Here is a 15,451-nt window from a genome sequence, read left to right as displayed (position 1 = left end):
CCTAGTCAGTGTAAAATTTTATTTCAATTAATTTTGTTTCTAGAAAGTTAAAATTACAGTTGTAACTATAATTAGTTACAAAAATTTTAGGTCCAATTGATAAGCATTTAGGTTGTCCTAAATTCTAAAGCATATCAAGAAAACATTATATTTATTTGTACTTACTACAAATCAATAGTGTAAAAATTTTAATTAACTTATTTATTAGACAAATAGAAACAAGGTAAAAAAATAATTATTTCTTAATTTAGATTGCCAAAGTAGTATAGGACAAACTTTAATGAGAAATTCGCGAAAAAATTGAAATCGCAGAGCGTAAACGAAAAATTAAAAAGCCCCGGCGGAAATGGCAGTACGGCCATCTTTCATCTGAAACATAACGACTTTAATTACCAGATGCAAAAATTTTACAGACAATGTTTATTAATTACTTCGTTGTCTCATATAGATGTAATTTTTTATTATTGTTTCATGTTTCATAAGTCGTCAATTAGTTAATAAATATTGTATTATTGAATACAAAACGTTTACTAGATTACTGACATTCTGTGGTATAAAAAAAAATTCTGACGATAAAAGAAAGATTCCTTACGAATCAGTAAATCAGTTCTCAAGTTCAGGGGGTTTAGTAAAGATGGCTTAACAGTAGTGTACCTATGTAGAAAGTCGAAAACTAAATTTGTATGAAAATTTATCAACACGAACTGTCATTTTCATACAAATTAAGTTTTCGTCATTCTAGATACCTACACTAATGTTAAGGCATCTTGACTAAACCCCCAGCAGTGCTATTCCGTATAAATAAATCAGTGGCGCTACAAACTTTTTAGGTCTGGGCCTCAGATTTCTGTAAGTGATCAGCCTCCTGTGACTGACATACGCCTTCGACTTTTAAGGTCTATAGCAAGCCAGTTTCCTCACGATGTTTTCCTTTACCGTTCGAGCGAATGTTAAATGCGCACATAGGAAGTCCATTGGTGCACAGCTGGGGAAAGAACCCACGACCTCAGGGATGAAAGTCGCACGCTAAAGCTACTAGGCCAACTCTGCTGTTATTCCGTATCTTACAATAAAAAGGAGTTCAATACGAGACCATAATATGATGTCAGCTCAATACCACACCTTTTATCTTATGTATGAGAATGACAATTGTATGGAAATTACATTATTTATAATTAAAGCTCACGCTTTGTCACTTGACAATTTTCATTAAAAAAACATTTGGCGTTATTGGGTCACGTCTGTCGAAAAGTGACTTTGTCTCAAGCCCCATTGTAGTCACATTCAAGTTACTAGTAATTTTTAGTTAAATTTACTTGCGGTGTATTACGTTCACTAATTTCCGCAGCACTTAGTGCATAGTGTAAAAAGTGAACACGTTCTGCAACCCTATTTCGAAATATCACTTTAGTAATGGATGTCACGGGCTCCAAGGGCTCTAGAAAGCAATGGAAACCTCGCTGCCACGGATAGTTTAATATCTCTTTCAATATGCAAAAATCTGTTGTAAAGCCTCAAGATAAAGACTATTTCCCTGTGGCATAAATATTCAAAGATGGCTTGATGCAACATCCGCGAGAGAGCAACACATTAGCGACATCTCTCGACAGGAGTGAGAAAATTGCGCTGAAATTAAAATGTTGAGTTCGCGTCTCGACACTTGTAACAAAATATTGACAGCAGACAGATTAAATATAATTCTTTTGTTTTATAGCATGCATAGTATGTTCAAATACCTCTTTCGCTTTTGCCTGGGTAGAAAAGGACTATTTCGTCCTATTTTCTTAATTTCTATAAAAAACTGTTTTATAGAAAATGTTTTATAAAAAACTAGCTAACCCGGCAAACGTTGTTTTCCATGTATATTGTTTCTAGGACACATTTTATTAGTTTAATAAAAATAAATATCTTCTATAAAAAAAAATAGGTGCTGATTGTAGAGGGGTGAAAATTAAGGGGTGTATGTGTTTTTGTATGTTGTATCATTAAAAATCCAAAAATATTATCTAAAAAATTTAGGGGTCACGCTCAACATTTATGGGTTTGAAAGATAGATAGTAGCGGATTCTCAGACTTACTGAATATGCATAAAACATTTCATAAGTATCGGTCGAGCCGTTTCAGAGGAACGAACATTGTGACACGGGAATTTTATATATTAGAAGATTATAAATAATTTATACGCGAAAGCTTCTCGCATTCTTCCATGCAATGTACAATTTAAAATTAAATACAAACATTTGAAAGAAAAAAATCAGAGTTTCAAATATTACTTATTAAAACTCCTAATTAGAATTTAAATTTAACTCAATTGGAATGGCAATTAATCGCGGTACAAGAAACCCTAGAAACAATAATATTGATTATTACGTCTTCTACCTAGTTACAAAACCGATATGGCATGCATTAAAACTAATATATTTGTATGTATTATTAAAAAAAATATTAAACAATAATATTTTGGTAACATCAAATCTACGGTCACGACCTGAAGAGGGCGTTGCTCGGTAAAGCATTAAAATATTATTAAAGGTTATGTACATACCAACAATAAACATTATCTTATTATAGTTATAAATTAATATCTTTGTAGAAGTGAAACTTCTTTTAAGGCGTATGAGGGTAAAATTTTTACGAAAAGATTGAAACCGATTGAGAGAGAGTGAGGAGGGCGAATTACCATATAGAAATTATAATTTGTATTGATTTTCGACACTTTTAATATGAATTTTAATGACAATTAAATTCATTAAATTCCTTTTTCCCTCCCTCTAAGTCTCGGAAATCTAAAGTTTTAGATTTGTATAAATATAAAAATACTTAAAAATTAGTTTGCCAAAGAAGTTTCCCTTCTAACATGTGTACTTTGTACGCACTACGCACGCACTTTTTTTATAAATTAAAGTTTACGCTATCAACTGGAGTTTAACATCGCTGAATCTATTCAAATCTTCATAGGACGTTTAAACGTATTCTGCGATGTTAAACATAAGATCATATATTCCTAAAATTGTCTTCTAATTACCAAGATGTACTTAATATAAGCGATCATATTAAACAGACAAGAAATAATTTTTCAATTATCATTCTGTAAGGTTTAGGTTATAAACACAATCTCTGTACGTTTTATTATTCTAAGTAGATTACTTTAAGTATAGCCTACTTTATAATCAAGTCGTTATTGTTGATTCACTCATTAATAAGTGATTTATTCTATCTACATATGTAGATTGTGATTTATATACGCAGTTGTTAGAATTAAGGAAAAATCTGAAATATATTTGTTATAGTAATTATTAGTCTTTGTAGATTGATCATTGAAAGGTTTCTAAACCATAGAAATGTATTAATGAGAATGTGACATTAAATTAAATAAAACATAAAATATTATCTAATACTAATACAAAACATAATGATCGGCGAAATAGTGCAGTGTTGGCCTATTGGCTTCAACGTGCGACTCTCATACCTGATGTCGTAGATTAAATCTCCGGCTGTGCACCAATGGACTTTCTTTCTATATGCGCATTCAACATTCGCTCGAACGCTGAAGGAAAACATCGTGAGGAAACCGACTTGCCTTAGACCCGACAGTCGACGGCGTGTGTCAGACACAGGATGTTGATCACCTACTTGCCTATTAGATTGGCAAATGATCATGAAACAGATAAAGAAATCTGAGGCAGAGACCTTATCTATCCATAAAAGGTTGCAGCGCCGCTGTTTTTTTTGTCACCAGCTTCACCGTTAATTATATATAAATTAATTTCTATATCATTCATATGCTTATTAAAAACCAAGCAATTGCAGCGCGACTTTTTTCACATGAAAACCGGAATATTATAATAATATTAACCAGAATTAAATAACATACTATATGCATAATATTATAATGAGATCGTGTTTAAAATATTTCCTACATACCTGTGTAAAGTAGTTTGTGAGTGTGTATACCTATACACACTCACAAACTACTTTTCATAATTATCTAGATTGTAGATGTAAGAATGTTATAATGAAATAAACATTATTACGCAAAACACTACAAAATTGAAACAAAGCCATTGAATGAAATGTATCCTTTAATTATTTACCCAACTTCAAGAAACCCGAAGGAAGAGGTTGACGTGGAATTTCTAGTATGACATAACATTATTTTCATTAATACAAGAAATATTACTCAAAAATTTATTAAAATTATTAATGACAATAACGTGTAATTGATTAAATACAATATATTTCAAATAACAAAGAACACCTCAATATATAAATATATCTTTAATAGTTATTTATATTTATTCCTTTTCTTTGCATTTATCATTCTCATGAACAACTTGGGGCTTATAGTCCAGTTCTAGGACTCTGCTCAGACTCTTTACGTACATATCGAGACGTTGAGTCATGTAGTAGCAGCGACGATCTCTAATCTGCCGGTTCAAGTTCAAGTCCATCACGGAGATCAATAGCCCATCCTTGTTACGCGACAGACCTGGGCATCTCACCCCATCGGGAGCTGTGAAGTAACTGGAGCCGTAGAATAGTCCAATGTCTTTGTGGGCAGGCTTTCCGTCCGCGGAAGTGAACTCATTTGGAAACTCTTCATAGCCAACTCTGTTTATCGCAGCTGTGTAGTAACAATTTGTAATGGCGGCGTTCCTAGCTTCAATATTCCACATGTATTCACTCCCAGCCTCTGCTGCTATCGTCGCTGATGGGTTAAATACTATTTCAGCGCCGTTCTGCCCAAACATCATCCAATTCAAAACATGATGACGGCCAAAACAAATGTTTACAGCAATTTTACCGTAACGGGTAGCGAAAACCGGATGTCCAGTGTTCCCTTCCATATAGTAGTTCGACTCATTAAAGTCGCCTACGCGGGGAATGTGGTTTTTGCGCTGTTTCCCAATCACATTACCACTGTCGCTTATAACCACGGCCGTGTTCCACAGGATATCTGCATGTTTCTCGTCCCTCTCAAGTATAGAAGATACGATAACCATGGAGTATTTAATGGCCAATTCTCGAAGGAAACGCGTTGTCGGCCCCTCTTCAGCCGATTCGGCAAACTCGCACCAGGGCTGTTTTTCTCGTGTGCAAAAAGCAAAAGGCATGTTCCATAGCTCTTGGAAACAGATAATGTTTACTCCCTCTTGACCCGCTACGTCTATAATTTTCTTAACTTTTGCAAATATGGCGTTCTTCTGTTCGTTAACCGGACGATCAGTTGGGATAGCAATGGAATGTTGGATAACTCCTACCTTGACAATTCTAGGTGGTCTGGTGTGTTCTTTTTTAGCTGGGAAAGCGTAGGCTGCGATTTCGAAGTCACTTTCCTTAGCAGCAGCGATTGAGGTGTCCTTTAATGGAACTTCGTGGTGATTCTTGCGACCGTAATAAATTCTGTTGAACTCTTCTAAGTCATGACTGCTTAGATTGTTGTCAATAATAGATTCGAGACTCTTAGTTTCTCCGTCCATGCTTACAGCGTCCGGTCTGGTATGTGAAGGTAGTATGACTAGATTTTCTCGATCAATCGCGGCCTTAAATAGCTTCGACTACTGTGGTAGTTTGTGCAGTGCATTTAATGAGATGGACGTAGTTTATCACGGTGGGTGGCTGAGGCACTGACCTTAACCCCTACTTAATGATACGATTAAAACAATATCCTAACAAAAATATTTGCTTTCCCGTTAGCGACATCTCATTAGGATATTTACGACTAGATAAAGCAAATAAAGACGCATAATATACAATACAAATAAGAAAACCATAATAAACGTTTTATAATGTTTGGAAGATAATTATTTTTCAATTGAGGATAACTCAAGTAATTTTAATGTGTAGCGAATCGTAGATACGCACTAAAAATGTACATACTCTTTTGTGTAGTATTTTCTCTAGAATTTTGACACTAAGGAAAGAAGAAAACAGACGTCACTCAGACGGACTTTTAAGACAAGTGAATATATAAGTTTCTCTTCCTTGAGCGTTTCTATGTGAATATAAATTAATTACTCTTGTTTGTGAAGAATAAACCAATTAACAAAGATAAAAATGGGTTGTGATTTATTTCCAGATAGAACACGCAACTTTCTGAGCCGACGCACTTCAGCTGCGCTCCTTGATCGTGCCGTAGTAGGTGAGCAGCTTGAAAGCCGGACACCACTTCTTGCACTCCCAGTTGATCACGAGCGACGTGGGCACCAGTTAGTGTTGCCCAAATGCAAGACCAAGACGAGACTTAGGCCAGTCTTGGTATTGTCTTGCGTCAATACACCTGGTCTCGGTCTTGGTATTGGTATTGCGCTCTCAGTCTTGGTCTTGGTCTTGATCTTGCAGCAAGAGTCTTGCAAGTCTCGCAAGACTTGCAAATACCTATTTGCCTATTGCTATTTGTGGGGGCTTGCGGGCTATCCTGGAACATTCACCAATGTACAATGTTCATCAACTAATAATAGCAGGCAGGCTACAGGCATTGTGTTGAGATTAGCAGATTTCATTACAGTGTGCGTAGGTACATTTTTTAGGCAATTTGTCGTACTCGTGACTGGCGCGCTTTGCTACGTAGGTACTGTCGTTAAAGTATGTGTAAGTAAGAAACGATGTAGGTACCTACTACAACAAAATTGTATTCCTTAGAAAAATAATCGTCGTACCTACACGACGATTATTTTTATAGGTACGATAGAAGTTGATAAACCGACACTGCAATTCTCGATGATTTTAAAACAAAATGCGTAATGCACGTTTCAAGTTTGTTAAAATCACCCACTTCCAATTTTGCAGTGCAATGTCCTTTAAAAAGGTATAATAGGTAATCTATATATATAAAAATGAAACCCATTTTCCGTTGTCACGACATAACATGAAAACGGTTTGACCGATTTGTCTGATTTTTTTTAATAATATACCTTGAAGTACGAAGATGGTTCTTACGGAGAAAAATTAAAATAAAATTGAGTGAATCAGTCTAAAAACAACACTTTTCTATATTCCCATACAAAATATTCGTAATAATACTTAAAAGTGAATTTGAACTTTAATACCATAGCATAAAGTTCAAGTGTTAGTGGAGGGGTTCCGGGAAGGTAAATTTTTATTTTTTGACATAATGTATTTGTTGTCTTATCAATTTTCTTTTTTTATCTTACTAGCTAGACCGGTGTCCTGAATAGCAGAATAAGTATAAATATAAAGAATCGACTGTTAGGCGGTACGATGTTCGCCAGGCCAGCTAGTAATAATATAAACTAGGTATATTTTTATTACTTACAACAATTTTTATAAAATCTACCTATCCTTACGACTACATTCTTCCTTGCGAGGACAACATAATCTATTTGCGTCCGTTCTGAGCACCCGGAAACTTATTTTATTCATTAGAACATGGGCAGTGGCGGCGACCTTTGACATGAAAGCGACGGCGGCAACACAAAGTCTAGAAGCGGACTAAATTTTTACCTATTTTGGTGGGGTTGTCAATGTTGGCATTAGCACAGAAAAATAAAATTAAGTAAACACAACGTTTATCCACTTTTCAATAACTAGGTATCCACGATAGAATATTTTTCCTACTAATTTCCTAAGGGTCGATTCGACCAAACTTCAATTTATACACGAGTAACTATACCAAGAATAATCTATTCCATGATTTTAATCTCGAGTAAATCCATAGTCGTTTGTCCACGTAATCGATAGTATAATTGCGCTAGGAATAACAATACGCGAATAGCAAGAAAATGGTGAACGAAAATAAAACTCGGCAAATAAATGTTGTTCTACAACGGGACAGTGTAAGAGCATACATCATGTCAACTCGATTTTGCCGTATTATAGTGTGAAAAAGTAGCTTTTAACAGGTGTCAAACGACAACAAAAAGTTTTTATTTTTTGTTTGTTTGAGGCTTTCGTCTAAAAAGGAACTTCTGTTGAGCCCAGTTGAATTTCATTCTAATATTATAGAAAATAAAAAATCTAAAAATAAATAATAAATTGTTTAAACGTTTCATTATACAATGCCAGACTATTAATTTAGTGCGTTGCGTTGACTTGAAATTAAAACACAGAACACATATTTGTGAAATGATAGAAATCAGCTGATTGGACTGACTGACGCCATTAAATTATTCTAGGAATAGCTGTTATTCCGTGCGAAACGGCGGTATAGTTACAATTCCCGAATAAGCCCACTATTCTTAGAATTTGTAGTTGGTAAAACGTAAAATTTATTTACTCTCGATTAACTGACGATTTATTCTAAGATTAAGATTTACTCTTGTTTGGTCGAATCGACCCTAAGTACTCAGTCTAAATATCTTTTTCATAATTTTTGTGTGTAATTGAATGGTAAACTCTAAATCTTACTAGAGAGCTTTTTTAAAATAAACTTATTGAAAGCACTGACATGGCATATACACTTTTCAATCTTGCTGCTCACATTTTAGTACCTAGGTATCACTCACTATCTATCATTTACCGATATTAACAATGATTATTTCGAAATCAAAATATTCGCAATTCAATAGATGCAATACCTACTTAGTTATTAATTATCATCTCGCCCGACAGCTTTTAACGCTGTAGTGTTCGAATTCAAGCCAGTGTGAGAATGTATTTAAATAAAAAAAACTCAGAGCATTCAATTTATACCTACCTACTGCTGGGACATCTTCAAGGTCATTTAATTTTATACTCCTATACCAACCCTACAGAAATAGGTAAAAATTTGTGTGCCTCTGTCCGTACTCTTTGTCGGCGAATGCGGCGCTCAGTGTCAAATGCTGTGTTACACTTGTTGCAAACCGCGTCTTTGTCGGTAAATTATCAAATAAGTAGGTATTTAATACACCGACCGACCAACAGTTTATTCGCAGAACGTCACATTTCCCCAATCAACTTTGAACCTTAATTCTTTAGCGATAAACTTGAAAATCTGTTGAAGAAATTTGATAGATTGTAGTAGCTTGATGTGCTGGCGTCTGTACCATAGTATTGGCTGCCGTAGAAACTGTTACTAGACCTACTCGTAACTCGACTCGCTGTTAGTTTTAAATTTTGCTAAATAGAAGAATAATATAAACTTTGAAACATAAGTTTCACACCTACATGATGTTTATATAATTTTGTTAACTATAATTTTAAGCACATACCGACCTACGAGTAGGTACTAACGTTAGATCTGCACATCTGGACATAAACAAGCATAACATATTATTATAGGTAGATACCTACAAGATATGAACTTTGCTAGAAAGTTATTAGGGAACAGATTTGTGAGTATTAACACGCTACCTACTTAATAAATTGTTGAAATATAATAAGTACTTACCTACCTAATCAATACAATACGTTTCAGGGTGCTTTCAGACGAGCGGCACGTTGCCAACTGCAGCCCTTAGTTTAGTGTTAGGATATGTGATACCTACGGTTTTGATACTGGGGAACGTTTCTCAAAATCGGGATTGAAACCAAATACCTACTTAATAACGCCCAAATCTCAGTTTGTCTTAACTGCAAGACGCAAGAGTCTTGCAGGCTTAAGTATTGTCTTGCTCAAGTCTTGCAGGGTTCAGTCTTGGTATTGGTCTTGCTATAATAAGGCGGTCTTGGTATTGGTCTTGGTCTTGCAAAAACGCAAGAACAAGACCAAGACTGCAAGACCAAGACCGATTTTGGGCAACACTAGCACCAGTACGAGGTGCGGCCCCCAATCGTGTCGCTCCAGTACGCGATCGTCTGGATGGTTTTTCCTTTCACGAGTCATTTGTCGCATTTACAAAAAGCTTCAACTATTTTATTGTGCATATATTGTTATTTGTTATATTTATATGATATGACAACTTATATGTTTATAGTTTAGCTTACCTGTATACTAACCGTGTGATCTGCCACTGGTACCTCTCACAGCTACCAAATTTTTTGACTTACTTCTTTTTTTATTTTATTTATTATTTCATCTTGCTTGGTCGTGTGGTATAATGGCTGATAGGAAATTAGAACAGCGATCACAACAGCTGACACTGGAGAATGCAGCTCTTTAGCAGAAACTGACTGATATTGGATCTACATCAGAGATATCAGGTCCCAGCCACCAGGTGTACTCCTGTGCGATGCCAGCGCCTGCACCATCGGAAATGGATTATTTAGTAAAGATAATGGAAGATTTAAACAAGGAAGCTGCATCTTTAACCTGCTCGCTACCTCGCGGTCGCTTCCGCAGAAAACCAATATCTAGACAGCGTACTCGCGGTGCCTCACCTAGAAATCGAGATATGTGTTGGTACCATAGAAGGTTCAATAGCAGGGCAACCAAATGTACCAAACCCTGCAACTGGCAACCCGACACCTCGCCGTCGGAAAACAGGAAACACAGTCAGTAGACGCGGCGACTGATTGTTCTCATCAAAGCCGCCGTGTTAAGGTGCGTACAGACTATATAACATAACATGTTATACAACATTACTATACAACATGTTTCAGATAATGTGGACACTGAGTGTTATAATAAAACACGTTATTGATAGGTATGCTAGGACGAACCCAGCATCTACGTTTTTTTTGTTTTTCTTTTGTTATTTAACATTGTTATTCTAATGTGTACTGTATTGTTTTATGTTATAATGTTGAATAACAAGGTTACATAATGTGGACGTGTTATAAAACACAAGTTATATAATATGTTACATAGTCTGTACGCACCCTAACAAATAAAAATTCGAAACTGTAAAGTTTTAATTAGACCATATGAAAGATAGATAAGGATTTATGGTGTTTGTTAATATTAAAGAAATACAAAGCTTTTTTTTTATAAGACATTTTTAATCAAACTATTTATTCTTAAAACGAGATTGTTGCTAAGGCAACTTCTTGTATGCTAGTAATCAGTATATACATACTTCACAGAAACTCCAGTATCTAGTGGATACTGGCTCGGATCTCTGTTGTTTTCCTAAGCGTCTTTCAAAAAACCGTCGTGCTTCTGCAGATTTTGATCTAAGCGCTGCGAATGGGAGTTCTATTAAAACCTATGGCAACATATCTTTGCATCTTAACCTAGGTTTGCGCAGGGATTTCCACTGGAATTTCGTTATTGCGGATGTTGACACACTGATTATCGGCTCCGATTTTTTAAGTCTTTACAATTTATTACCGGACTGCCGAAGCAAACGTCTCTTATACGGGTTGCAGACCAAGAGCTAAGCTAAGTTAGTTTAGCTTAGCTCGCATAGCTGACGCAGTTTTCCATACTTGTGTGCAGACCGCAAACTATGCGAACTAAGCTATGTGAGCTAACTAAAATATGCGAAGCTAAGTTAGTTGTGTATGCCGATGCGCAGCTACACGAGCTAAGCTAAGCCCCTCCCGCTACCCCGCACACCATTTGCACATCCTTCGCCACACTGACTGAGCTTTGGCTTAGCTGTTGGTGTGCACGCTATTTATTTCTAGCTTAGCTTAGCCTAGCTTGCTTGGCATAGCTTAGTTTAGCCTTGGCATAGCTTAGTTTTCGGTCTGCAACCGGCTTTATATGGTAGCACTGGCTTATCTATCCCCACTTCCATTGCATCCTCCAGTCAATCCAGTGTCAAGACCGTTATTTCTAATAACTCTAGTTTAACAAATACTTACTGAGTTTTCTGATGTCACGCGTCCACCTGGTCTACCTAGAATCATCAAGCACAGCACCGTGCATTATATTAAAACTATTGATGGTCCTCCTGTGTCGTGTCGTCCCCGTCGCCTGGCACCTCAAAAACTTACTGCTGCCAAAAAAGAATTTGAAGACATGGTTCAATGCGGCACAGCAAGACCCTCTAAAAGCGCTTGGTCGTCACCATTGCACATGACACCCAATTAACAAAGATAAAAATGGGTTGTGATTTATTTCAAGATAGAACATCCCATAAATATTTACAATTTATTAACAAGCAGAAATGAATATCTACTTAGTTGGTACAACATAAACAAGAATGAATTATTGCATAATACTATTTTTACCATACAACCTATAGGTACTTATGTTTTAATAAGTACATTCTGAATGCATGCCTACGTGATCAGGTTTAAGCTCTAAGATATTCTAGCTCATAAAACATTCTAAAGGCGAATCAAAACAAGTTAATAGTCAATCAAGTATACTACGATTAAATAAACTTCCAGTTTGCGGCGCAAAGATATTATGTAATTTATTACGCACTTATCGCAAAACAACTGTACAGATGTTTTAGTACATTCAAGTATCATGGATCGTTCTCTTGACAAAATATTGAAAGAAAAATTATCTGACATTAATTTAAACGAGTTTAATAAAATATATTACGGAAGTGAGAATTGTGAACTAAAGCTGAAAGATGCTACAAAATTGGCAAGGGAAATACATAATTTTGAAGTAGATGGATACTCTTTTAAAGCAGCCAGAGAGGAACTTAGAGAACCGAGAACTATAAGACTTGGTTTAATACAACATTCTATTGTCTTGTCGACTGATAAATCTATCAATGAACAAAGGTCAGCCATATTCGATAAAGTACGGACAATAATAGAGGTAGCAGCCTCAGAAGGGGCACGTATATTGTGCCTACAAGAAACCTGGTCAATGCCATTCTTTTTGTGCACTAGGCAAAAAGAAGCATGGTCTGGTTTTGCAGAGTCAGCTAAGGATGGCCCAAGCACAAGGTTTTTGAGTGAATTTGCTAAAAAGTATGAAGTGGTAATTATATCCCCTATCTTAGAAATCGATGAAAACGGTGTTTGGTGGAATACAGCTGTTGTAATTAACGAAAGAGGTGAGTATTTGGGAAAACATCGCAAGAATCATTTGCCAAGTGTGGGAAGCTTCAATGAAACGAACTATTATTCGCCTGGCAATACCGGTCATCCTGTTTTTGAGACAAAATATGCTAAAATTGCTGTAAACATCTGCTATGGTCGACATCATGCACTTAATTGGCTAATGTTTGGTTTAAACGGTGCAGAAATAGTTTTCAATCCTTCCGCAACTATTTCCGAATTCGGGGAGTCGTTTTGGGGTATAGAAGCTAGAAATGCAGCAATCGCCAATGGGTTTTATACATGTAGTGTCAATAGGGTTGGCACAGAGATGTTTACTGTAAATGACAAGGAGATAACCAGGTCGTATTATGGCTCAAGTTACGTAACAGCGCCAGATGGGTCTAGAACGCCAATGCTATCTAGAAACAAAGATGGCTTACTTATAATGGAAATTGATTTAAATCTTTGTAGACAAGTTAAAGACCGATGGGGTTTTAATATGACTTCTCGTTTAGATATGTACGTTGAATGTCTTAAAAACTCTACTGAAAACGCAAATTAAAACAGATGTAAATCATTGTAAAATACGTTCTGTTGTAGTCCTATGAGATATAGCAATTATTAATAAAATTTAATTATAATATAACCTCATTTCTATTATTTTTACATATATCAATTTTAATCTAAGTTACCTAAATTATATTTTTTTTAATACACTCTTTTTTTAAATTTCAAGTTTTTAGATATTATATTATGTTAAATTATTATTATTTCGTTTTTATATTGTATTTAATTGATTCATTCATTAATATGTGTAGTACAATATTGAAACTTACTGGCAGAGAATATCAAACCTTAGACATTGGAATGATAATTTAATTTGATTTTTAACTTAATTTTTAACCTTAGCTTAATAGCTAAGGAAAAATAGCAATATTTACTTTATTGATTAATATGGACAACTAAATTTATATTCTGTAATGTAAATTATCTCATAGTCTGTGATTTACTTAAAGAACTGTAAATTACAGACACAGAGCGTGCAATCTGTGGAAAAGTGCGCTGTGAGGATGATATGTCAATTTTCGTTTTTGTAAATCACAGAAATTCGAAAATAAAAGTTTTGTAAAAAATCGTTGCATTGCCTCCTGTCCAATTATTTAAATATATTTGGTAATATAATAATACTTCAATAATGGTAAGTTTACCCAAAAAAATATTTCATTATTTTTAATTGGCCGGCGTTTGGTTAGTGTTTTCCTTACATACAATTACTAATTTTGATAACACTTAACAAATATTGCTCTCTAAGTAGAAATTGTAGGATATTAATCACAAAATTGACTATTTCAGTCGATATTAGCCTACAATGGTGGTGCTGTGGTTGCAATGAAAGGCCAGGACTGCGTTGCTATTGCAACCGACAAGCGATATGGTATTCAAGCCCAAACGGTATCAGCCAATTTTCCGAAAGTATTTCAAATGGGGCCAACTCTATATGTTGGTTTGCCAGGGCTTGCTACAGACACACAAACAGTGTTTCAAAGGCTTAAGTTTAGGTAAGGGCAATACCATTTCAAATCATTTTAGTTTATAGAAATCCCTTTTATTAATACAATCTTGTATTCACAGAATGAATTTATATGAGCTGAAAGAAAATAGAATGATGAAACCGAAGACATTCTCTGCAATGCTCTCTAACCTCTTATATGAGAGGAGGTTTGGTCCATACTTCATTGAACCTGTCATTGCAGGCTTAGACCCATACACTTCTGAACCCTATGTCTGTAATATGGATCTGGTATGTAATCCAGCTTATACTCTATACTTATCTACGATTGTCCCCTTATAAATTTGAATCATTCAATCAAAGTATTGATAAGAATGAAATTGCCACATTAAACAATACATTTTACATGTGTTAAATCAGCTAATATGTGCATTTTTGCAAGCTTCTGGACATGTAGTGCAAACCTTTAATTGGGCCTATACAAACCTGTTATTTAAATTTTTTAGATTGGGTGTCCCAATGAACCTGAGGATTTTGTAGTATCAGGAACTTGCTCGGAGCAACTCTATGGTATGTGTGAGGCCCTTTGGGAACCAAACTTGAAACCAGATGAATTGTTTGAAACCATCTCACAGGTATGTTATATTATGCATAGAATGTTAATTTCTTTTTTACATTCAAGTGTACATTGTGTTACCTACATGAATAAATTATTTTTGACTTGACTTAAGAAATGCAAGATTTCAATTATAATTGGAGTTCACATAGATATTTTGTCCAACTCTTTATTTTGATGAAAATTATTTTTTAAATATCCTCATGTACTTTATTAGATTTTTTTAACTCACAGGCTCTGGTTAATGCTGCTGATCGTGATGCAATTTCTGGTTGGGGTGCTGTCGTATACATTGTTGAGAAAGATAAAATCACTGAGAAGCATGTAAAGACAAGGATGGATTAGTTTATTTTACTGTGTTTACTAATAAAAATTAAAAAATATTATTTTTATTAATTTCTACCATATACTATAAGACTACTTAGATTTGATCTTTATCTAATTTGACTACCATAAAGTGTACTATCATAAAATATAATATTTCTATTCATGAAAATATTAAAGATGTTTCTGAAATTAATATAGGTATGTAGAATAGGTGATAAATAAAA

General features: G+C 34.9%; 3 protein-coding genes and 1 long non-coding RNA gene across 4 annotated transcripts; 2 read left to right on the top strand and 2 right to left on the bottom strand.

Annotated features, from left to right (window-relative positions):
• Nucleotides 1–4,263: 4,263 nt before the first annotated feature.
• LOC125050304 (beta-ureidopropionase-like) lies at nt 4,264–5,539 on the bottom strand. Its single transcript, XM_047650045.1, has one exon. The coding sequence runs from the start codon at nt 5,478–5,480 to the stop codon at nt 4,296–4,298; it is 1,185 nt and encodes a 394-aa protein (XP_047506001.1). The 5' UTR covers nt 5,481–5,539; the 3' UTR covers nt 4,264–4,295.
• A 4,213-nt stretch (nt 5,540–9,752) lies between these two features.
• LOC125050513 lies at nt 9,753–10,576 on the bottom strand. The gene is made up of 2 exons (XR_007117150.1): nt 10,261–10,576; nt 9,753–10,122 (listed from the first exon to the last, which is right to left on the bottom strand). It is a non-coding gene; the product is annotated as an uncharacterized LOC125050513 (long non-coding RNA).
• Nucleotides 10,577–12,155: 1,579 nt separating this feature from the next.
• On the top strand, nt 12,156–13,420 carry LOC125050493 (beta-ureidopropionase-like). The gene has a single exon (XM_047650383.1). The coding sequence runs from the start codon at nt 12,245–12,247 to the stop codon at nt 13,334–13,336; it is 1,092 nt and encodes a 363-aa protein (XP_047506339.1). The 5' UTR covers nt 12,156–12,244; the 3' UTR covers nt 13,337–13,420.
• A 389-nt stretch (nt 13,421–13,809) lies between these two features.
• On the top strand, nt 13,810–15,283 carry LOC125050494 (proteasome subunit beta type-3). Its single transcript, XM_047650385.1, has 5 exons — nt 13,810–13,972; nt 14,128–14,333; nt 14,407–14,575; nt 14,791–14,919; nt 15,135–15,283. Exons 1-5 carry the CDS (start codon nt 13,970–13,972, stop codon nt 15,243–15,245), a joined length of 618 nt encoding a protein of 205 aa, XP_047506341.1. The 5' UTR covers nt 13,810–13,969; the 3' UTR covers nt 15,246–15,283.
• The last annotated feature ends 168 nt before the right edge of the window (nt 15,284–15,451 follow it).

This window comes from Pieris napi, chromosome 6, assembly GCF_905475465.1.
Source record: "Pieris napi chromosome 6, ilPieNapi1.2, whole genome shotgun sequence".
Lineage (NCBI taxonomy): Eukaryota > Metazoa > Arthropoda > Insecta > Lepidoptera > Pieridae > Pieris > Pieris napi.
Note: the sequence above shows the minus strand (reverse complement) of the source record. Positions and strands in the feature narration are given on the sequence as shown.